The 24011-nt window shown below is 42.6% G+C and overlaps 1 protein-coding gene across 1 annotated transcript in view; it reads right to left on the bottom strand.

Moving 5' to 3' along the window:
- Positions 1–274: 274 nt before the first annotated feature.
- Positions 275–24011, bottom strand: part of TRIP4 (thyroid hormone receptor interactor 4) — a 45402-nt gene continuing 21665 nt past the window's right edge. The window contains exons 6-14 of the mRNA XM_068275662.1: positions 20158–20236; positions 17007–17118; positions 14664–14879; positions 13752–13872; positions 11526–11698; positions 6077–6201; positions 4249–4340; positions 1922–2024; positions 275–869 (exon numbers count right to left, since the gene is read on the bottom strand). Of these exons, the coding sequence (XP_068131763.1) occupies positions 802–869; positions 1922–2024; positions 4249–4340; positions 6077–6201; positions 11526–11698; positions 13752–13872; positions 14664–14879; positions 17007–17118; positions 20158–20236 (1089 nt within the window). The 3' untranslated portion in view covers positions 275–801. The remainder of the gene's footprint in view (positions 870–1921; positions 2025–4248; positions 4341–6076; positions 6202–11525; positions 11699–13751; positions 13873–14663; positions 14880–17006; positions 17119–20157; positions 20237–24011) is intronic.

The following is a 24011-nucleotide window of genomic DNA, read 5'->3' as shown; positions in this document are numbered from 1 at the left end:
CTTTAACCAAGAATACAGTCAGCGTTTTAGAAAAAAGATAAATCTTAAACAACACCAAATTAGTATTTTAGGACCAATTGTCATGCACTACAATTAAATATATATTTGTCAAGAGGTACCTGTGGTAATGTTTACTAGGGGGTATTTGGTGAGTACAAGGTTCTAAAAGGGGTACATACCAATAAAATGTTGAGAAACACTGGTGTAATGCAGTAAAACAGCTCGTACATATTTACTTTAGATTGATTGTAGTTTACTCATACATTCTTACCAATGAGAGGTTAATAAAATATTTATTTTGCTGTGGGGTTGTTGTACAGAAAAAGTTCTGGATCTTACAGTTATAAATATGTTTTATGCCATATGTATTAGTATGCCATACATTATGACCAGGAAATTGCTTTTTACACTTGCACTTTAAAAATTTACAAAGTGTAATGTATTATCTGAAACTGCAAGGCAAGGTCCAGACTTATGAGGATTGAGTTGCTGTGTTCAGGTTCTTACTGCGATCCTGCATATTGGACTTATACAGCTATATTCCTATTCACTGCTTTGACTGATCAGCAACGTTGTTGGATTGTGATGAGATGTATTATAGTGAAGAATTCTCATAGTAAAAGCAATTTCCTAGTCATGCTTTGTGCATTACTACAGCATTATCCGCTGGTGTGTCAGAGTGATCGCTGTGCAGGTTTAAACTTCTATCTTGACACAAAGTGCTCCTATTTGGAATAGTGGCATCTATTTGCTTCAACTGCGCACCGCTAAAAGATCCAGCTTGTTGGTTTCTGAGTCTTGTCAAGCCTTCTCTCTTCTGAACATTAACCCCTTCTTGGCTCCTTGATGAATTTTAGAGTCCAGTTTCCCTAGAATAGAAGCGTTTTATTGAAATCATACCAATAAACAACTAAAAATATGACAAAATTAGGTTTCAGCTTGTTCTATTTCTCAGGAAGTGCACTAGTGATATCTCAGAAGTAGAGTTCCCAGGTCCAGTCACTTGCAAAGTCAGTGGGAGGTATTTCCACATGCATTTAGTTATTAACCTTTACTGCTATATTACAAATAAGAGATTAGATATATAGTACAGTGGAAACTCTAAAATCACTTCCAATAATGATATCACAGATAAGGATGTATATGCTGCTGATAAAGATTCATCTTCCATCACTACGGTCTAAATTACAATCAATATCATGATCAATTTTGTAACTACCAGGCTAGCAGCTCCCATTGTGCTTTCCTGTTTGCATGATAAGTATTTAGTTATGCATATGTTTTGCATCTGTTTGATTGCTGAGTGTGTATTTGAGCTGTATAAGTGGTGCACATGAGGTCATTCAAATGCAGCCCATGTGGTGAGCGCTGGCTTTATTCTCTGCTGTCCATATTGAATATAAATTACACATTTCTGCTTAGCTGCTGCCAGGGTAAGGTCATATGCTTTTAACTTATGTTAGATAGTGTAGGACATCTGCTCCGGAGAATTACCTCAACGTTGGTGCAGATGTCCAGTAAATTGTATTTTGCTAGCAAACTACTGTATAATCGAAGCTAAACTTTCTCCGTAAACCAGTATTGCATGGTTTGGATGCGAGGCGTGCAATTTTAGTCCAGGAAGGCCAGTGTACGCCACAGCGATTAACCATTCAACTGTAGTAGTAGGTCAGGGATGCGCAGCCTTCTACCCGTATTTGTAATTTTCAATAGATTGCCTTCTGGAATCTATTGACCATCGATGTGCAGTGTGTGAAAAGAAAAGATTCCTTTCTGAATTAATTTGCAGAGAGGAATCTATAGTTTTACCACATAGGGTAGCAATCTATAGAAGTATGGCCAGCCTTACATGGCAACATCACATTTAATGCACAGGTGGCTTTATATATGAGTCGGCTGTATGTGAAGTTGGGACACTTACATATCTTGTGTTGGCCTTTAATAGGGAACTTTATAAGCAATTCTTGAGGGTTTGTACAGATGAATACAAATGGTGATGCCGATTCTTGGCTGAGCGCTGGATACTGTGGATGAGAAGAAAAAAAAAAAAAAAAAGTATTCAGTATCTGAATTTTTCTCGGTACATAGTACAAACTATTTTTCAGTTGCCACCCTCATCCTGTATAGTGCATATTTCTTAATATAATTTGCTACTTGAATATTATGCCGTCAAGGCAGTTACACACTCAGGAAAATGTATACAGTATAATCTTTAAAATAATCTCTGATGTAGTAAACATTTGAGTATAGTAAAACTACCTCTCCAGGTCCTGGTCAATCCCCATTATACATCTATGGTATCAACACCTAGTATACTAAAATCTGATATAATAAAACTTCTGTTATAGTAAAAGTTTTTGGCCCCTATGACACTGATACTGGATATAGTAAACAGTGGGCGGTGCATGCGTCTTAGTGTAAAACCAATGGTTGACTGCTCTTTTCAGGCTGGTTGCAAGTGAGTTGATGCATTTGTAAGACCAGAACAATAGCACTGAAGCCTACTCGCTGCAAAACTGAGAGTGGAGAGTAGAGTGATAGGTCCCACCCATATATGTATTGGAGCCATTTGAATTACAGATGAGTGGCTTAAAGAGAACCCGAGGTGGGAATTACTAATACTATTGGGGCACAGAGGCTGGTTGCGCACACTAAGACCAGCCTTTGTTGCCCCATCGTATGCCTCCATGTCCCCCCTGCTCGCCGCTATAGACCCCGCAGTGCTGGCGACACGCAGCGTGTCGCCAGCACAATGTTTACCTAAGCGCTGTCTGTCAGCGCCGCTCCCCCGCATCGCCGCTACCCGGCCGTGTCACTTCCCTCCTATCAGCGGGAGGGAAGGGACACGGGCGGGTGCGCCGATGCGGAGGAGGCGGGGGAGCGGCGCTGACAGACAGCGCTTAGGTAAACATTGTGCTGGCGACACGCTGCGTGTCGCCAGCACTGCGGGGTCTATAGCGGCGAGCAGGGGGGACATGGAGGCACACGATGGGGCAACAGAGGCTGTTCTTAGTGTGCACAACCAGCCTCTGTGCCCCAATAGTATTAGTAATTCCCACCTCGGGTTCTCTTTAATGCTCCTTAATGCCTAACCCTTAAGCCCCCTCCTTAACACTTAACCCTCCCCCTCCGCCAAGATTAGGAGTTATGTGGGGGGGGGGGGTTAAGGCTAAGGTTAGAAGTTAAGGAGTCATCAGGGGGATACGAGGACTATGAGTGCAACTTACCCGGGGCTTCGTCCAGCCCCAAGCTCCCAGCATGTCCCTCGCCGCAGCCCCGCGGTGAGCCGTTCACCTGTGAAGCTTTCCGGTCCCCGGCGATGACGTCAGGTCGACCCGTCATTGCCGGGGACCGGGAAGCGTCACAGGCGAATGGCTCACCGCAGAGCTGCACCGAGGGACATGCTTAGAGCTTGGGGCTGGAGGAAGCCCAGGGTAAGTAGCACTTATTGTTCTCATATCCCCCTGATAACTCCTTTAAGGATAAAAAGAGTTAGGGGTTAAGGAGGGGGGAGGGGGGTAGATAAGGTTAGGGGTTAAGGATGGTGGAGGTTAGGGGTTACTCATTTTACCAAACTATTTTCCTGTTTTAGTCATGTACTGTAATTTATGTAAGTAAATGTGTTCATTCTACACCTGATACTCACAACACCTCTGTTGAAAGATTCAAGGCTGTAATCTGAGACACTTATGCTGAAGGGATTGAAACGTAAACACTTGCTGACGCTTTAGGGACTGAAACGAGTTTTACTGAGGGCCCATTTCCACTTGCGCAGTTTCCGCACCAAATCCGCAGATTTTCCCCACAGGCAAATCACGCAGGAAAACTCTGCCATAGATAACAGCACCATTTCCATCCGAAGTTGTGCGGGAGGTTGCAAATCCCATCAGCCTTGCATGGCACGGCTGATGGGATTCGTCTGCATACCCGCAGACCCGAAAGTGCCACCGCGCGTCTCGCAGATGCGTGCGGCTGAAGTGGAAACAGGCCCTTAGTGTTTACCTGCCTGGATGGCATAATACTTAAGTACTAATAATTCTAGCATATATCCCTTTATTAATGGCTGCCAAGTACTTCCTATTGTGGGTTAAGCTGCATCAACAAGCTAGATAAAAATCTGGTGAGGTGGCTGACAATCACTACCTCAGATGATAATCTGGCATGTGTACCAAACACCACTCAGCAAGCGCTCTTCTGTAGATATGGCATTTTATTTCTAGAAGTTAAAGGGGTTTATGATTTACTTGCCTGTTCTTGAAATTGCTCTTGGGACAAGCAGTCTGCCATTTCCACACAACCCAGGAGACAGCCAGTTGGATAATCCTTGGGGAAATCAATATCTGCATAGACACAAAGTGTATCCACTTTTAATGAATGCTTAAAAACAAAACACATATATCACTACAGACTGCTCTGTACAGTGCAAGAGAGGGTTCAGAATTTTGTATGGTACTCTAAAGAACTGTATTTCTCTTTAGGTTTGTTTTCACAGGGCTACTTAATGGACTGGAGATGGATATGAAGGCTGACATTTATTTTCTTTAAAAAAAATTAAAAAAAATGCAGAGTTCCTGGCTGTTGTGCTCATCCTCTGCCTCTAATACGTTTAGCCATAGACCATGAACAAGCATGCAAATCAGATGCTTGCCACATACATGTTTCAGGTGTGTGACTCAGACACTACTGGTCCATGACAGATCAGCAGGATGCCAGGCAATTGGTATTGCTTAAAAGAAAAAAAAATTATAAACATGGCAGCCTTCATATCTCTTTCAGGCAAATTGTCATTTAGGAATGATCATAAATCAGTGGTGTATAAAGAAATATTTACAAACCCCGGGGGGTGGGGGGTGTCAAGCAGCAGATCAGTGCTAGTTTAGATTTACAGTGCAATTGGCATGATCGACTGACATTTCAACTATCATGCACTATACTCTTTTATAGTCTAAGTACAGCTGCATAGAACATAATTACCAGACTAAATCTTACGTTTTAACAGCCATACTGAAAACTTTCTGGACAGATTTGAAAAGGAGAGTCTGTTGGACTTCTATCCATAGTCCTCTATATCTGCATTTTAAATGCATGGGTGGCCATGTGCTCAGCTCAGCATGGAAAACACAATTTTTGCCCAATAAGACTTTTTGTGAAATTAAATGTCTGAGAAAAAAAAAAAATTGCATCGTGTATGGCCAGCTTTACAGAAGGTATAAGAGAGACAGACCATAGTTAGATATCATTTTAGTTATCATCTAAGACCTTGTCTTAAAGCTGACACAAACTCCATGGCATGGCAGAGGAGATACCTGAGCTGACACAGATGAGATCAAATTACAGTGGTGATTAGTCACAGATGAGGGGGAATTAGACAGGCTAAACTCTCTAAATACATACAGAGTACATTCTCTAGGTTTTCCTTCTGTCCTGTGCAAGTGTTCAGGTACAATTACGCATGACTGCAACAAAGGCTTTTTATGCAAATACCCTAATTACTGTATATTCCTGCGTATAAGACTACTTTTTAACCCTTGAAAATCATCTGAAAAGTCAGGGGTCGTCTTATACGCCGGGTGTCATTGATGCGGGGTGATACGCCTTATCCTGTTACTGCCTCTCAGATCTCCCTGCTGAGGGAGCGCAATGTATTCTTCCATACCGCTCTTATAAACAGGTAGACAAGAAGAGCTGACCAGTCTACTTAAGGAGAGTCGACCAATGCAACAAGTCAATTGACTATATACTGTTATATACTGGGTAACACATACAGTACAGCACCAGTATCTGTTCATACATAGCAACCAGTACATGATTTTTTTAATTTTTATTTGGTGTGCATTGGAAGAGGGGTAGTCTTATACGGCGAGTATATCCCCAAACTCCATATTTTAACTGGAAAAGTTGGGGGATCGTCTTATACGCCGGAATATACAGTAGTTATCACAAGCATCTGGCATTTTCTTTCCTTATTTAGACATATGATCAATATGTGTAGTCCCACTTTTCTGAGTAATTGCTCTCTATACTGCACTCTCACTGCCCACGTTTCAGAGTTTATAAGAAAATCTGGCAGCTCAACCTTTGTGAAGTAGCACACGGTATGAAGCCTCCAGCTCTGAGATCTCCTGTTGGGAAGGTCTTTTGGCAGCTGCTGCTATCCACAGACGGCCTCGATGAGCGCTGTACCAGGTCCTACCCTCCACTCTGCAGGAGAGAGAAGCAAGAACTACACTGAGCAATCTGATCAGACAAGCACTGAACTGCACAGTCACATATCAACGTAAAGTAGCTGGAGTCACATTGTTAGTCAGCAGGGAAGGATTTAACGACAGGGCAGCTTAGGCAGAGATCATTCCCCTTCCTGCTGATAAATTGCTTGTATACACAATGAATTGCAGGCAGGAACACTGAGATTATATTGCTCTGTCAATCAACGGAAGCATTTCAAAAATCTGTAAGGACTGCTTATGCACATACTATAGAAAAATAATATTTCTCATATTTATAAGAATGGTTTACACATTGTTCTAGATTATTTTGTAAGATACAGATACATTCATAAAGACATATTTAAATCCATTTTGGACCTGCATCAGAAAAAAAAATTTACAGGCCAAACATACGGCAGTAGATTAGGTAAACTATTGATACTGATCATTTTTGTGGATTTCGCCATAAACCACTCACTGTAGTGGACCTAACACTTAAAGGGACACTGTAGGGGGGGTCAGGGGAAAATGAATTGAAGTTACCCGGGGCTTCTAATGGTCCCCCGCAGATGTTCTGCGCCCGCGCAGCCACTAACCGATGCTCCGGCCCAGGGCCGGCCTTAGGTTTCACAGCGCCCTGAGCGTAACCAGATTTTGGTGCCCCCCCATTCATCCTCTTCGCGCACGCACGCACGCACGCACACACACACACACTAACTATTATAGGCAGATCCTAAGTATTAGCACCGTATCGCTATGCACATAAAGTAAATACCAATCGCGTGTAGCGCCGAAAACGTTGCGCTGTACGCCATTAACGTTGCACCGTTCGTGTGGAGGATGCATTGTTTAGCGTGCAAAGGCGAATTACCGCACAAACAGTGCAATGTTAATGGCGCACTGCAAAACGTTTTCTGCGCACAAACGGTACTAACTTTGTGAGGCCAAACTACCTAGCGCCCTAGTTTGCACGCCCAAACTCTTTAGGCGTGCTAACTAGGTTAGCGCCGTATAGTGAATCAAGCCCTTAGTGTATATATAGGCTACTAGTCTTATATAGTAGTAGTAGTAGTAGTATTTGTAGGCAGATCCCCCTTTAGTGTATATATAGACAGCCTATATATATTAAAGGGGGAATCTGCCTAGTACATATACAAGACTAGTAGCCTATATACACTAAGGGGGGATCTGCCTATATATACACTAAAGGTGGGGGGGGGGGATCTGCCTACATATAAAAGACTAGTAGCCTATATACACTAAGGGGGGGGATCTGCCTATTATAGGCAGATCCCCCCCTTAGTGTATATAGGCTACTAGTCTTGTATATGTAGGCAGACCCCCCCCCCCCCCCCCTTTAGCGTATTTATAGGCAGATCCCCCTTAGTGTATATAGGTTTAGGTTGCAGATCCCCTTTTAGAGTATGCAGATGGACACGAGGGCAAAAAACAGAGGGGGGGGGGGGGAGAGAGAGAGAGAGATATAGAGAGAGAGGGGAGGGTGAGAGGGAGAGATAGAGAGAGGGAGGGAGAGAGAGAGAGGGATGGAGAGAGAGAGGGGGGGGGGGGGGAGGGAGAGAGAGATAGAGGAGGGAGAGAGATAGATAGAGAGAAGGGGAGAGGGGGAGAGAGAGAGAGGGGGGGAGAGAGGAGAGGGAGAATATATATATATATATATATATATATATATATATATATATATATATATATATATATATATATATATATATATATATATATATATATATATATATCTATAGAGAGAGAGAGATGAAGAGAGAGGGAGGGGGATATATATATATATATATAGAGAGAGAGAGAGAGAGAGAGAGAGAGAGAGAGAGGATGGGTGGCACTGGGAGATAAAGAGGAACAGGAAAAAGGAGGAATAGACTGTGTGGATATTGAGTAATCTCACCAGTCTTCACCAGTCTCGTTTGGCAGGGACATATAACACACATCAACATGCTGGACTCTGCAGGGCAGACAGCGGAGTGCACATGCTGGGAGGCAGAGAAAGGACATGAAGAATTCAGTGGAATTTATCTTATCTAAATTGTCCCCATCTGCTTCTCTCTGCTCTAGTAACGTCACAAATATCGGCTATCAGGAGAGGACGGCTGTGCTCCTCTCCTGCCTCTCTTGTCTGTGTCACTCGTCTCGGACCACTGCAGCTACACAAATTCCTGTTCTTCTCTTCCACTCCCATTAGCCTCAGCGGCAGCAGCAGGGCTCCAGACAACCAATCACCAGGGGGATGTGTGTTGCGAGGATGGAAGCAGCAGGGACAGGAGGTGAATGGGATGCGGAAAGTGTTACCCATTGCTGTACGGCACAGTCGGTGCTCACAGGAGGTGCTCAGACGTCAGACCTGGCTGGCAGGGAGGGTGATTTTCTCACTTATGCGCCCCCTAGAAGGTGGGGGCCTCGGAGTCTCTCACTCCTAGAGGCAGAGCCGGAGCTCGCAGCAACAGTTTGTTGGTCTTCGCCCCCATCACCCCCAGCGGCACCAGGGGGCGGGGCAAGACGTTGCGAGACAGACCCAGCCGGAGCCCGCAGCCAGATATGCAGCCTGAGTGGCAGGAGCGCCCCCTGGAAGCCGGCGCCCTGAGCGATCGCTCCGGTCGCTCAGGTCAAAGGCCGGCCCTGCTCCGGCCCCGCCTCTGGTACTCTTCTAGAATTTCAGACTTTAAAGTCCGAAAACCACTGCGCCTGCATTGCCGTGTCCTCGCTTTCCCTGATGTCACCAGGAGCGCAGGGCGCAGGCACAGACCATACTGGGCCTGTGCAGTACACTCTGGTGCCATCAGCGGGAGTGAGGGCGTTGCCATGCAGGCTCAGTGGTTTTCAGACTTTAAAGTCTGAAATTCCAAAATGAACCAGAGGCAGCGTCGGAGCATTGGGGAGTGGCTGCGCGGGCCCAGGATGTCTGCGGGGGACCATTACAAGCCCCGGGTAACTTCAACTCATTTTCCCCTGACCCCGCTACAGTGTCCCTTTAACCTCCCTGGCGTTCAATTTCCCCAGGATTTCTGTGCAAAAAGTGATAATTTTTAAAACTTTTTTCCTGTAACTTGCCAAAATATGTCAAGCAAGGTTCTAGTATACAGTGCAGGAGAGTATTGCTGTGTATGCACGTTTATACTGTTCACAGCATGTTTTTATGGACGGATATATCTATCCATACCGCTAGGGAGGTTAATCTTTGGTTTTTCATTAGTTTCACTGTTTTTATCTAAATCTAAGGTTCAACACACACCATACAATATTGGTTGTTCAATCTTACCACTTTCATGTAGTATAAGAGCTTATCCAATCAATCATACAAGGTATTTTCAATCTATTGGCCCTTATACTGCATAGATTTGGTAAATCTGTACAACAAAGATTGTATGGTGTGTGTTGAGCTACATTCTAATCTATTAAGAATCTCCATTAACATATCATACAATGCTTTTTTTTTTTATATAGATTACGTATGATTAGATTTTTTTTTATCAAATCTAACATATCTATTGAAATTGATATTAATGGTACACAGCAGTTTGCAGGTAAACTATACTCATTAGTCTATCTATTATGTATCTTGTTAAGGTTACATCCAGACAAATATGGGGGTCTCATAGTACATTTCCTTTGTTGAAAACAATTTCATATACTGTAAATCTTTTCAAAAAATGGTGTCAGTCATTATGTTTTCATGCACCTGAAGCTGTAAAGTATTTTTAGACACTTTACAGGAGGGGTTATCATGCTCATTCCAGTCCAGTGAAGAGGAAAATGACACCATATACCTGCAGAGTGGCATTAACCCTCCTGGCGGTTTGTCAAAATGGCTGCGGCGACGCGTATAGCGGCGGATCGGTGGCGATCGGGCACTGCACGCAGCTAGCAAAGTGCTAGCTGCGTGCAGCAAAAAAAAAATTATGCAAATCGGCCCATCGGGGCCTGAGCGGTGCCTCCCGGCGGCATAGCCCGTGCTCAGCACGGGCTTACCGCCAGGGAGGTTAATGAATAGTTTTGTCAGACTTACAGGCTATACCGCATGTGTAACATCATAAGATGTCTTGCTGTATAAGCAGGAAAATAGGATATGATCTTATCTGCAAACATTTGTTGAAAGGATTGTATTGCATTTGTACATAAAATCAAAAATCGCTTTTCTTGCTAATAAATGTCTTTTAATCCTTTGAATTTGGATTTCTGGAGCAAGTGAAGGCCACTAAATATTCACTTTGTAAACCATTCATATATGTCTTTTTTTTTTGGTGGGGGGGGGGCTTTTAATCCATTTTATTACATACCATAATCTCAGTTTGAATCAGAGCCATTAAAGAGACACTGAAGCGAAAAAAATACATCAGTCTAATTGTTTCCAGTACAGGAAGAGTTGAGAAACTCCAGTTATCTCTATGCAAACAAGCCATTAAGCTCTCCGACTAAGTTAATAGTGGAGAGGGCTGTTATCTGACTTTTATTATCTCAACTGTAAGTGAACTGTTTACTTTTTCTCTGCTAGAGGAGAGGTCATTACTTCAGACTGCTCTGAAAGAATCATTTTGAATGCCGAGTGTTGTGTAATCTGCACATATTATAGAATAATGCAATGTTAGAAAAAACACTATATACCTGAAAATAAAAGTATGAGAATATTTTCTTTGCTGCTAATCTTCTAGAAATTATTCATAGTACACAACCAATTCATCATATATTTTTTTTTTCGCTTCAGTGTCTCTTTAAGGCTGCTTCCACACAGGGAAGTTACAGGCACACGTTAGTGCAGCCTGTAACGCTCCTCAACTCACAGCAATACAAAGTCAATGGGGCTGTTCACACTGCCCACGTTGCGTTACATGTAACGCTGCACGTTCCTAAGAACGTGCAGCATACTATAGCGTACCAGCGGCTTAAGCCGCGTTAGACTGTTTACACATGCTCAGTGTTGGGGCGGAGAGGAGAGGCCGCTACGTAGCCACGCACATGGCTACTCAATATGCACTGCACTGGTGGCCGCTGATTGCCTGGCGGTACCACGTGATGCGGAGTGTTTCACTCCGCATCACGTGGTCCCGCCGGCCAATCAGCGCCACTCTCACTGCCCTAATGCGGAAAGAGCCGCTTAACGCGGCTCACTCACTGTCCTCTACCAACACCGACCATAACGTCCACTATAACGCAACGTCCCGGTGTGTAACTAGCCTAAATATTACCTTCTGTGGTGGGCCCATGACCTCAGCCTTGTGAGCACATCAATCTGTCATTGATTGAAAAACTGGAAGGTAGGAATCCGCTTTAAACAAAACCTGGAGCCTAGCTCACCGTTTAATGCCAGCAACTAAAAGAGAGGCCCATGGTTGATGCATGCTCAGACACATGCCCTGGTCGCTGATCTCCTGCAATTCTCGATCTTGTATTCGAAGTCTGTTCCGCTCTGTGTTCTCTTCCGCCAAAGTCCTTCTCTTTTCTGAACCTGTATTAGACTGGTCAACCCACTGGAATGACAGTACAGAATACTGCATTTATTAATGCAATTTGTTAAAGGAGCCCTGAGTAGAAAATCCTTAAAAGGAATATCAAATTAAAAAAAAAAAAAAAAAAAGGGGAGGCTTGGGTTCTGGTATCCTTTAAAATATTATGGTTCAAATGTAAATTTACACTTTTTACATCAGATTAAGTAAATGGTCTAGATTCTTAAATTTTTTTTTCTTTCTACCAAATTATTTTAAGAGATTATATACACCAAATATACACCAAAACCACCAGGCGTAGGAACACATTCTTCCCTCAAGCGATCACTCTCCTCCACTCAGACCTTCTCCCCAATGCCATCTCCTAATCCCCTTCAGCGCCTCGGGGCACTAGTGTACGAACGCGTGCCCGTAGGCTGTCTCATGTTCATCCTTGCATAATATGGGGACAACCGCTCTGTGTAATTTTTGCTATGTTGCAATGTTTCTCTATAAATTGTACTATGTGTAGTGTTACTTGCACTGTTTGCACTTGCCGATATGCCTTGTGTCCACAAATAATTCCGGATGTGGTGCCTGTCGCACTTGGCGAATAAAGGGATTCTGATTCCTTTATGTATGCCATGCCTTGTTGGTAAAACAGAAAATATAGAAGGCAGTACTGTAACATTTCAGGATTGTGTTTACTATAGATCTGATATAGTTTCTGTATAAACTTAAGGAAGAAAACAGTAATAAGCTGGGAAATGTTCATGTCTACATCCAAGTATGTCTCTGGGCACAAACTATGCCATCTGCTCCGAACAGATGTACTCTTCTGCATACAAGAATGAGAATGCGTAAGGAAGTCACTGGTATCTCGACGCACAAACACAGATTTACAAATCGTGCCCAAAACACACAGACATTATACACAAAAAAAAGATTAAAATAACCTGGAACCTGGCATGGATTGTTAACGATTGGCATTTTTTTTTTTTACTTCCTACAAGTTCAGGACTAGGTTAGGGCCAGAACTTTGAGTAGCTCACTCTTAATTCCAAGTGATGCGTCAAAAACAAACAGTGAAAGCCAAACATTAGAACGCTTGAATTGAAATTAAACGTGCATTAACATTGGAAATCAGATGTAATTTATAAAGCAATAGCGAAGTGAGGGTTAATGGGATGGAAGATTCTTTAACGTGTACCTGAAGTGGTATAAAATCTGTCAAACCCCAGGCATCAGCTCAGACTGTTGGTGTTGGTTTATTAATGAGGAGGAAAATGGGATATTGCAGATTGTAAGCAGAGGCATCCCTGTACATGGGCAAAGTTCCAATTTAGTAGCTTTTCTATTTCAAGAATTTTATTGGCAAGAATTTTATTGCACATGGTACACCAGCACATTTGTAATGAGCTCATATGAGAATAACTATATTACTTATTGGTTTCCACTTGCATTACGCTATTGTGCTCTATTATAGTAGGTCTCCTAATAAAAACCCATAGAACAGTATCTGAGCAGCCTTACGGTCTCCAAATTACCACCTCTGTTGTGCTCTTTAAATATAAACATCGTCACTGTGCTACTAAAAGTGCTCAGTAAACAAAGCAATTGTAGATCTGCTTTGAGGTGTGTACACACACTGTTTTTGCTGCCCAAGATGATCGCTTGTGTTAAAGTCTAGTGTGCATACAGGTGTACCACACTGTTCAGGTGTACCACATTGTTGCCTCCCCTTCAATGAAAGATTGAGTTTGACCACTCCTCCCTTGCTGCTCTTGTTGTGATCCCCACAATGGGGAGCCTCCTGCTCAACCTCCTACCTCCATAGAGCATGCAGATGGTCAAGGAGCAGGACTGTGTACGGTGATCAAGAATGATTCTTTTGGATGACCGTAATTGAACATAAATACATAGTTTTACCATGGTTGAAATAAAACTTGCTGTAAATGTTTTCTTTACTAGCAAATGTACTGTGCACAAGCCGTGAAACCAGAGACTACATATCTGAATATATTTTACATGTATCCAAGTTGCTACACTTAAAGCGGCCCTTCTGCATCTCATTTGCCCATTAGCTAATCAGACTTACGACAGGAGGAGGCATCTGCAAGCCAGGATTCAAGAGGATGGAATCATTTTGATAACTTCCTGAACTCTTCACTGGTTTTCCTAATGTCCCAGAGTTAATGGAATGCACAGTCTCATCAAATCTGTCCAAGAAAATCATAAAATGTAGTAAAATCTACAGAATACTATTCTACAAAATGCTTATACAGTATTATGTATCCATAACAGCAGCATTAAATAACTTATAAAGTTTAGTATCCACATTAAATTCAATAACTAAACAACTAACTCTGCTCGCTTACTCCATCCTGTGTTCCCCACATCTTAGTAGGCCTAGTGGGAAAGTGTCCTCTTCTCCTCCTGTGTCATGTTTTTATTATGGTTTGTCCAGGCCTGGATTTGCCTCACAGGAGCCTATAGGCACAGATGTCCTGGCACCTTAAACTTGGTCCTCCATGAACCTACAAACCCCCACCCAAGTGTACTGCACGTGTGCTGACTGGTCTAGCTATTACTTCTCCCTTACTTCCCTTTCTAAGGTGTCCCTTAGCATTAGGTAGCCAGAGGTACTCTCAGTATTAAGTAGCAAGAGTTGTGCCAAAATATTAGGTAGCTAGAGGAACCTCAGTATTAAGTAGCTATAAGCGCCCCTGACTGAATGGAGATCTTGTCAGTGGAATGCCGAGAGCCGGGTGAGTAACCTCTCACTTGGGACTCCGCATTGGGAAGGAGGGAGGGAGGCACTCGGGGAGGGGAGTGAGACACTTTTCCATCATTAGGTGCCTGTAGGCACGTCCCTACAGTGCCTTATGGTAAATCCGGCCCTGGGGTTGTCTAACATCTATAATCTACACCAGTTACCAATTTACTGTTTAGCCCTGTGTAATAAGTTGGCAGTTTGTAGAGGATGTTTAGATAAGACACTTTTTCTTACTGTTTGTGATAATCAACAAGGTCTCCTCCTTCCTCAAAAACCTTGCGGCCTGCAAAGTCAATTGTGACTTTACGAGAGAGGCGGGAAGCATGACGTAGTTCTAGCAGCTCTTGTTCCTTTTTGCGCAGAGCCTCCCGTTCCAACTTGGATAACCACTGGTTGGAATCAGTTGCAAAATAATCTGACTCATCATCGATCACATGTGTGCGCCGTACACTGTGGATCAACAGGCAGAATTGGGAGAAGAAAACCAAAAAAAAAAACAAAAAAAAAAAAAACACCACAGCATTAAAGATGTGATAAGATAAGGGGATATGCATACTTTGAAGAAGAACGTAATCGGAAAAAAGTAAGGAGGGGTGGGGGGAATAAATCATTACAAAGAATAAAAATGGAAAAGAGATCAATAAATGATTGATATTTGCCATATAATTAGTTCATGCTGTTTCATCCACAACGAGCCAGCGCATCATCTTTATTGTTGGCAGACTGCCATCTATAATCACGCCCACTAACAATGACATTGGTTGTTTTTAATAGATATACATATGCACGTAATGGTGGCCATACATGGTACAATTTTCAATTAGATAATTTAGTTCAATTATTCCATTAGATCGAATATAAAGATTTTTCCAGCATGTCCGATCATTTTTCCAGAAAAAAAGACGGGATAATCTTTCGAATTTCTTGATCGAAAAAAAAAATATATTTTCAACTTTTATTCAATTCGATCATTTAGATCCAATAAACGGGAAAATCGAACGTTTTTATTGTACCGTGTATGGCCACCACAAGGGAGATACTGGTTGCTTGGCAGTTTTAAAGAAAGGAAACTGTCATGACATCACTGTTGGAGGTGTTTCCCCACAATATTAGCCACACACACCCCCTGATGATCTATAGAGAGAAGGTAAAGACTTCTCATAGGAAACTGGGTATTGGCTGCTGATTGAGATGAAGATCAATCCTTGGTTAAATTCCCGCTTTACACTGTACATTATCACAAATACAAATCCATCATTGCAGGGGTGCTTCCCATTGCAACACCAGATAACAGACCACCATATTCTAGGGCTCTTTCCCATTGCAACACTAGACAGTAGACCACCAGGTTGTAAAGCTCTTTCCCACTGCAACACCAGATAGTAAACCAGCAGGTTGTAGGGGTCTTTCCCGTCGCAAAACACAAGATAGTAGACCAATAGGGTGGTAGGGCTCTTATGCACTAGGAAACGTGCTGCGATCACGGCTATTTCCGGTTTCCACCTGCACGATTCGTTGGGTGTATGGTGCGAATGCAGTGTGTTTTGCACCAAGAAAACAAACAAGCGGGGAATTGCCGAATAGCTGGGGTAATCACGTAACGGTGCGATTGCTATGCAATTTCCCTGCACTTCTATCCAAAATATAGGAGCTGAATCGCACAGAAAACCTAGCAGGACAAGACTGCACTCGGGAAAACAATTACGACACAAACGGATAGCACTAATGGAAACAGTCCCTGCAGTTTTCTTTAGTTTAGCTGTACCTAGCATATTGTGATCTGCTAGCAATTATATCGCAAAACACGAAGTGAAAAAGGGCCCTAAACGGTTCAACAGAGCAATTGGTTGGTTACAGCTGGGGTACAATTGTTCTATGTCTCCCTTCAACACATCACAAAATTGTAGTACCTCTCCTTCACCTCTTATAGCCTTAATCTTCTTGAAGCTCAAATAAAAAAAGCTTCGCAAAGTGTAAAATAGAGATTCGTATTTCCTTCCCCTGCTAAAAATCCCTCTTTCAGTGTCTACCCTCGGTTACTGCACATAAACACTGATGGAACTTTTGGAGTCCCGCTCTTCCTTCCATCTCTTCTTGCATCTCTTGCTACAATCCTCCAATGGGGGACGAGTAGGACGAAGCATAGTCCATATACAGTGTTCACATACCATGTATAGATGTTAATGGGAGACATAGTAAGCAAGCTTTTAGCAGGGAAAGGCACTATGTTGGTTTTACCCTATGCAAAGTTAACCGATTTACAAAAAGGAAATTAAGGCTAAGAGAAGTGGGGAAAAGGGTACTACCCCAAATTGGGGATCAGCTGAAGGAATCATGGAACCACTGTACAGCAGCAATAACCACCCAAAGCTCTGTTGAACCACATACAGCCTCATGGTCTACTGTCGGTTAAACTGCTGAGAGAAGGATGCACTGCAGTACTGAGTACAGTTTGTATTTGTTGAACTTTTGCACTAGTTAAACAGTGTCCAATCCGAGACAGCTACTTAGAAAATGGGACGTATGCTAATAGTAGGGTCAAGCATACTTTGTGTTGCTTGATACTGTGACAAATACCTAGTCTTGTCATACTCCAGGAGCTTGTCGCGATGTTGTAAGGCCCTCTCTAAACCCTCCTTCATGCGCATTTCTTGATGAGGGAGCAGATCTTTTGAACAGGCATCAGGAACTACAATGAAAAAAATAAAAATATGTTCAAGTCCAATGTCAGCAGTTCGTTCATGTGTTAATTTCTCAAAAATTGAAATATTTGTTTCATGCTAAGCCATAACCTGCCCATGAATTAAAATGTGGCTAAAATGACAGAAATCAAATATTTGCCCATAATACTTTCTATATTATAGCAGACAAAAAAAGCTACTATTCTATTGTAAGAGCTCAGAGGAGTGATGGTGTGGACTCATTCTAACTGGGCTTAGTGCTGACTGGTGTTTTTACTAGGTGTTAAAAGATGCTTCATACTGACTTCACTGGTGAAGGTCAAATCGCTAATAAAGGGCCATCATGTCTACAGTAGGAAGCTAGCAATACAGGAGTCAATAAAAGCTTGATATGGAAAACAATTGATCCCTCACCAATCAGAATCAGCCCACTTAGTCATCAATGAAATTTCAGCCGAATTCTATCTAGAACTGATCAAACCACTAGTGTTGTACTATTCAACATAGCATGGTATGCACCTTTCAATCCCATCCCCTTTCCCTAAAACTGTATGGGAAAAATGTGACACATGTATGACCTGCTTATGAAAAGCAAGCCATCGTCAAGCTTGCAGTGTGAATAAAATGTTAAAGCACCACTAATGCCAAGAATCACTTGCAATGTTAACTAGCCAAGTGTTGTAAAGAAGAAAGATCTACTCAGAGAAGCACAAGAATAATGGCAAAACAGAGATTAAGCAACTATGATGCTGAATCTTAAAAAGTAAGTCTCTAAAGCAGTGCTCCTCAAACTAAGGCCCGCGGGCCGAATGCGGCCCGCCGATGCTTTTTCATTGGCCCTCAAACACATAGGGCTTGATTCACAAAAGAGTGGTAACTAATAGCACGGCCGTTTTCGCGCAAAACTAACGTTTTCGGGCGCAACCATGACTTTTCGCACGCAAACTATATCGGTTTCACGCGAAAACCGTTATCGTTTTGGGCAAAAATGCACGGTCGCGCACAACACGAAAACGGCCGTGCTATCAGTTAGCACTCTTTTGTGAATCAAGCCCAAAATGTGTAACTTATAGATGTAGCCCACTGTACCTTTAAATATCAGCTTCTCACATATAGAATAGCAGTGCTGGCACCACCCATCCACATACTATAGAAGCCAGCTAGCAGTCATTCGCTGGCTACCAATCCAATTCTGCATCAGGTGACACTGCTGTCCAACTGGATGGCAGGTTGTCACCTGGTTATGCTTCACTGTCTGGTGCTCAAAGTAGTTCGAGCGACGCACGACTAATTGGCTGCTGCTGGGAGTTCTCCTCCAGGCATGTTATGCATGTTCCGGCCCCCCGGCAGTCTGAAGCAAGTTGACCCGGCCCTTGACCGGAAAAAGTTTGGGGACCTCTGCTCTAAAGACAAAGACAGACAAAGACAGACAAAGACAGACAAAGACAGACAAAGACAGACAAAGACAGACAAAGACAGACAAAGACAGACAAAGACAGACAAAGACACACACACAAAGACACACACACACACAAAGACACACACACACAAAGACACACACACACACACACACACACACACACACACACACACACACACACACACACACACACACACACACAAAGACACACACACACACACACACACACACACACACACACACACACACACACACACACACACACACACACACACACACACACACACACACACACACACACACACACACACACACACACACACACTGATCTGCATATTCAGGGTTTAGAGGTAGAGAATCAGAAGGATAGCCAGGTAACTGGTATTGTTTAAAAGGAAATAAATATGGCAGCCTCCATATACCTCTCATTACAGTTGTCCTTTCAGCTTGCCTCTCCATCTCCACATTCAAAAAGGTCTGTGGTACATGCAGTCACTCTTAATAACATTGCGCTGCTGTGGACATGAAGTGGAGGTGACAGTGTGCAGTACTCTACATAGACTTTTCAAAGCCAACTTTAATTTTCTTAGTGAAGAAAAAAAAAACTTGTTTACCCACATTTGCAAGAGACTAGCATGTTCTTTTCTAACAGAGTAAACTGTAGACAGCATAACTGACAACTAACAATAACATTTTGCTAGCTTATGAAAATTCACACTGTCAGGGTCCCCAGCAGCAGGTGACAGCAGTAAGCATGCAGCCATGGCTCTACGATGGCTAAATTGGGCCCAGCCAAAGCAAGTAGAGTGTGGCAGGCACTGCAGGTCCAGGAGCGAGTTGCAGCCTACATCCAGTTCAGTTGCACAGAGAATGAAGTCGCACACCACAGGCGAGGTGCTGGACCAATATTTGTAATCCACGAAAAACTCCAGAAGGTCCGCACACTCTAATTTACCATGTTCTGTTTATTCAGAAAACGTAACACACCATTCCACAAATGGTTGTGGAATGGTGTGTTACGTTTTCTGAATAAACAGAACATGGTAAATTAGAGTGTGCGGACCTTCTGGAGTTTTTCGTGGATTACATCCAGTTCAGAACAAGGGACCTAAATTAGCAGCAGAGGCCACCTGCGTGTGGGGTCCAGTGTGGTAGTCATTGCGATACAGCTACTATGTGTCTGGAAGCCGTGGTCCTTAGCGGTGGATTCCCCCCACCATACTTACAGGATATCAGGAGGAGGGCAGATTACGGGCAAAAATGCATTCCCGGCAGCGGAGCTCTGAAACTTGTGGCTGCTCAGGCCACCATGCCAGCCATACCCCTGGGGCCTTACTTGCTGCTTCAATAGAGGAAGGGACAAAAGACTCAGAGTGCAACGGCTCTGCACTTACCGCATTGAGGGGTGCCCATTTGGACCATAAGATGCACTGAATTTTCCACCCCATTTTGGGGGGAGAAAAAGTGTGTCTTATGGTCCAAATAATACAATATATGGATGCAGAGATTTTCACTTTACAAATTGCAGAATCTAATGAAAGTTATTTATAATAAGCTATTGGAATTGAGCTGTCCTTTTCTGTGACCACTTTACAATCACAGGAGCATTTACATATATCTGGCTCACCTCCCATAAGTTTCTTCCGCAATTTCTGGCTCTTGTTGGAGTCTCTTATTAATATGTCTTGCTCTTCCTTTGTGCAAACCTAACAGAAGGTTACAAAAAAAAAAAAATCATCAGATGAAGCTCTGTGGAAATGTAAAACATATTGTGAATAATTAACAGAATTTCTCAACACTAAACACCTCTCCTAAAGCATTTTATAGAACTTACTAACAACCTACTAGTTCTGGAGTTGTCAGCTACCAGACCAGCTGACCATTGCCTACTTCATGTTACTAAATTATTGGCCCATATTACACAGTTTAACAGCTGATTCAACTGCATGAGTAAAGCTGGCATTTGCTAGGTCTATTAGGAGGCTATTCGTAGGTGCATTGGAGGGCAATTTCTAAACTAATATTTTTGACAAACCTTCAGCACCAGTCATCACTTACCACCTACTGCTTGGTTAACTCCAATTTAGTTATTGCTATTTTTTTTATTTTACTTGAATAATATTACAAATTGCATTGCATCCCTCCCCCCAAAAAAAAATAAATAAATAAAAAAAAAACTTGTCCTTGAAGACTGACATTAGAAGAAATGTAACCAAGTATGGTTTTCAACAGTAATACTTCAGGACATATATGTTTCAATAAGCAAGAGATTACCCTCTGTAGCTCGGTCCCTAGCTTACAGAACTTTCCTCCCAAAATCCCAGTCTTGAACATACAACTGATAGAATTTTCTGCAGCAGCAGCTTACAGATCACAAACCGCTGTACAGCGAGCGTAGAGCTGCCTTGGGCACCAGAAGGAAAACCCCCTTAATCAGAGCTGAACCTACCCAATGGTGGAGCAACTAAGATTCAATCTGGCAACTGGGAGCAAATTGGAAGGACACCTGAACTGAGAGGGATATGGAGGCTGCCATATTTATTTCCTTTTAAACAAAAAAAATACTAGTTGCCTGGCTGTCCTGCTGATAATCTGCATCATCCTGCTGATAATCTGCATCTAATACTTTTAGCCACAGACCCTGAACAAGCATGCAGATGAGGTGTTTCTGATTAGATGTGGATTAGCCACATGCTTGTTTCAGGGCTGTGATTCAGACACTATTGCAGCCAAAGAGATCAAGAGGACAGCCAGACAACTAGTATTGTTTAAAAGGAAATAAATGTCAGGCTTCATATCGGTCACAGTTCAGGTGTCCTTTAACTACATAAAAGAGGATTTTAAACCAAATATAATCCTATCCTAGTTGCTGGAGGAAGTTCTGGCAACTATACCATTGCCCACTTATGGACTTGGGCAATAAAGGGAGTTAATAGCAGTGCTGAAGCAGGTTCAGACTTACGTTGTGTGGCAAGAAGATTTTATTCTAGGTTTTGGGTTTGTTACTAATTTTTCGCTGCATGGGAATGGGTAAGGGGTACGGATTTACTCTTACACTGGTTTCCCTTAGGGAGGCAAGTATCAGGGAGCCTTCTTATTCAAAGGTGATACAGATTCCACTAAAAATTACCCCCAGTGCCCATACTAAATGGAGTGGCACATTAAAATGTATGCTGCAGTGCACTATTGTATCACACTGCACTGGTAGTAAAGTCAGACAATGAGCTATGGTGGCTAAGTGGATAGCATTTTCACCTTGCAGCGCAAGAATCCCAGGCTCCAATTTGAGGCAGGACACCATCAACATACCGGTATGTTGTTAATTGACTCCCCCATATTACCACTAAACTTTGGTAAGGACATTGGATTGTAAGCTCCGTGAAGGACAGTTAGTGTACTCTGTAAAGCACTTGCAGAAGATGGTAGCAGAATATAAATACATAATAAAAACAACAATGCATAATGTCTGACGTCCCTTAATATCACACAAAACATATTTATAAAGAGCCCTCAAGTGTCAGTTGTCTTTTGCTGTCAACACCATTTAAAGAAAACCTGAACTGAAAAGTAAAAGTCAAAATAAGCATACACAAGTCATACTTACCTTCCATGTAGTCTACTCCTCAGTGTCTTTCTCCCATCCTGTTTGTTCACTGTGACCAAGGGAATTTTCCGTCCTCCTTTTTGAAAATGGGCATTACCCATAACAGCTTTCTGGTCAGCACACAGTTAAACTGTAACATCGCCCACTTAAGCCATAGGGAAAGATGGACATTACCTGGTACATCAGTTTTCCTCTCAGCTATAACTGACAGCAACTGATATTTTATGGGCAGCAACTGATATATTTCAGATCTGACAAAATATTGTCAGAACTGGAAGGAATTATTGTCAGAAGAAAATGGTGAGTTTCTGAGAGGAACTGATGGCAAGGTAACTGTGTAATGTTCATTTGAAGTTACCTCATGTGTTTATTTTAAATATTTTTACTCAGTACAGGTTCTCTTTAAGGGAGACTAAATTCTGAATAAAAAAATGAGTTGAACTTACCTGGGGCTTCTTGCAGCCCCCGGGAGCCATCCTGTGCCCACAACGCCGATCCAAGTCCCTCCGGCCAGCAGCGGCAACCCTGCAAAGCCAGCCGGTGACTACTGCACATGCACAGCCCAGAGCCGCTCGTACCCTGATCACGGTCTAGCAGCTGGGAGCACTCTGCACATGTGCAATAGCGATTTTTTCGTACTCCCGGCCGTGGGAGCAAGATGAGGAGGCGCAGCTGCTGCCCGGGGTTACATGGACCAGTGTCGTAGGCACAGGAGGACACCAGTGGGCTGCAAGAAGCCCCAGGTAAGTTCAACTCATTTTTTTAAATTACAATTTAGATTTCCTTAAAAGCGGATTCGAGATGAAAAACTAACTATAACAAGTAACTTGTCTATATCTTATCTAAAGTTTAGATAGTATACACAGCAAATCTAGCTGCAAACAGCTTCAATAGAACATGATTATTTCTTCCTGTGATACAATGACAGCAGCCATGTTTGTAAACATTACACACAGCAAGCTTATCTGCATCTTCAGCACTCAGCCTGTGAAAAAAAACCTAATCCCCCTCCTCCTCCCTCCTCCCCTTTCACTCTGTCTGAAAATGCCAAGGCTCTCTGAAATGCTGTGGGCGAGGCTTGTTTAATTTAAAGGGAATTAGAGTATTAAAACAAAAAAGTATTTGGCTTGAGGAATGCCCTATAAACAATAGGAAAGGAACACAATTATGCAATGAGTAAAATTTTATCTCGGATCCACTTTAGGAGCCGACAAATATTTGATAGCAAAGTCTAATTGTCAATACATTGCTCACTAGCAGCATACTGCTCATAGGGAACAACTTTCACAATAGTGAAAGCTCAATCTCTTCTCAACAGTTTACCACTGGCACCTACTGGTGGAAAGTTGTGTTTTTTCAAGACATGGTATTCTACACAATGTGATTCAAGCTTAATTCCATGAATTCAACTTATTGGCAGAGCTGTTTCTGACCAGTTTGGCAGCCCAGGCAAGTCAACCTGTGTTGTCCACGCCCCAATGATGCACCACCTCCACCACCAGGGTTAGGGCAGGGTAATTGATTAGAGGAAAGATGAGGGGTAGGTATACTGATCAATCAGGAGATTAGAGGAGACATTGTTTAAATGCTTTTGGTTTAGGGGGATATTAGTGACAGTCTACAAATTCTATTATTCCTTATCTGTGGCTGTATACACAAAGTCAATAGAACAATTATGCAGAGAGCACACAAAACCTTGGACCTCAAGAAAGGATAGTTAAAGAGGAACTCCAGTGAAAATAATGTAATAAAAAAAGTGCTTTATTTTTACAATAATTATGTATAAATGATTTAGTCAGTGTTTGCCCATTGTAAAATCTTTTAAATCCCTGATTTACATTCTGACATTTATTGCATGGTGACATTTTTACTGTTGG

This window comes from Hyperolius riggenbachi, chromosome 3 (genome assembly GCF_040937935.1).
Source record: "Hyperolius riggenbachi isolate aHypRig1 chromosome 3, aHypRig1.pri, whole genome shotgun sequence".
Taxonomy (NCBI): domain Eukaryota; kingdom Metazoa; phylum Chordata; class Amphibia; order Anura; family Hyperoliidae; genus Hyperolius; species Hyperolius riggenbachi.
The sequence above is the reverse complement of the archived record's forward strand: the minus strand, read 5'-3'. Positions and strand labels throughout refer to the sequence as shown.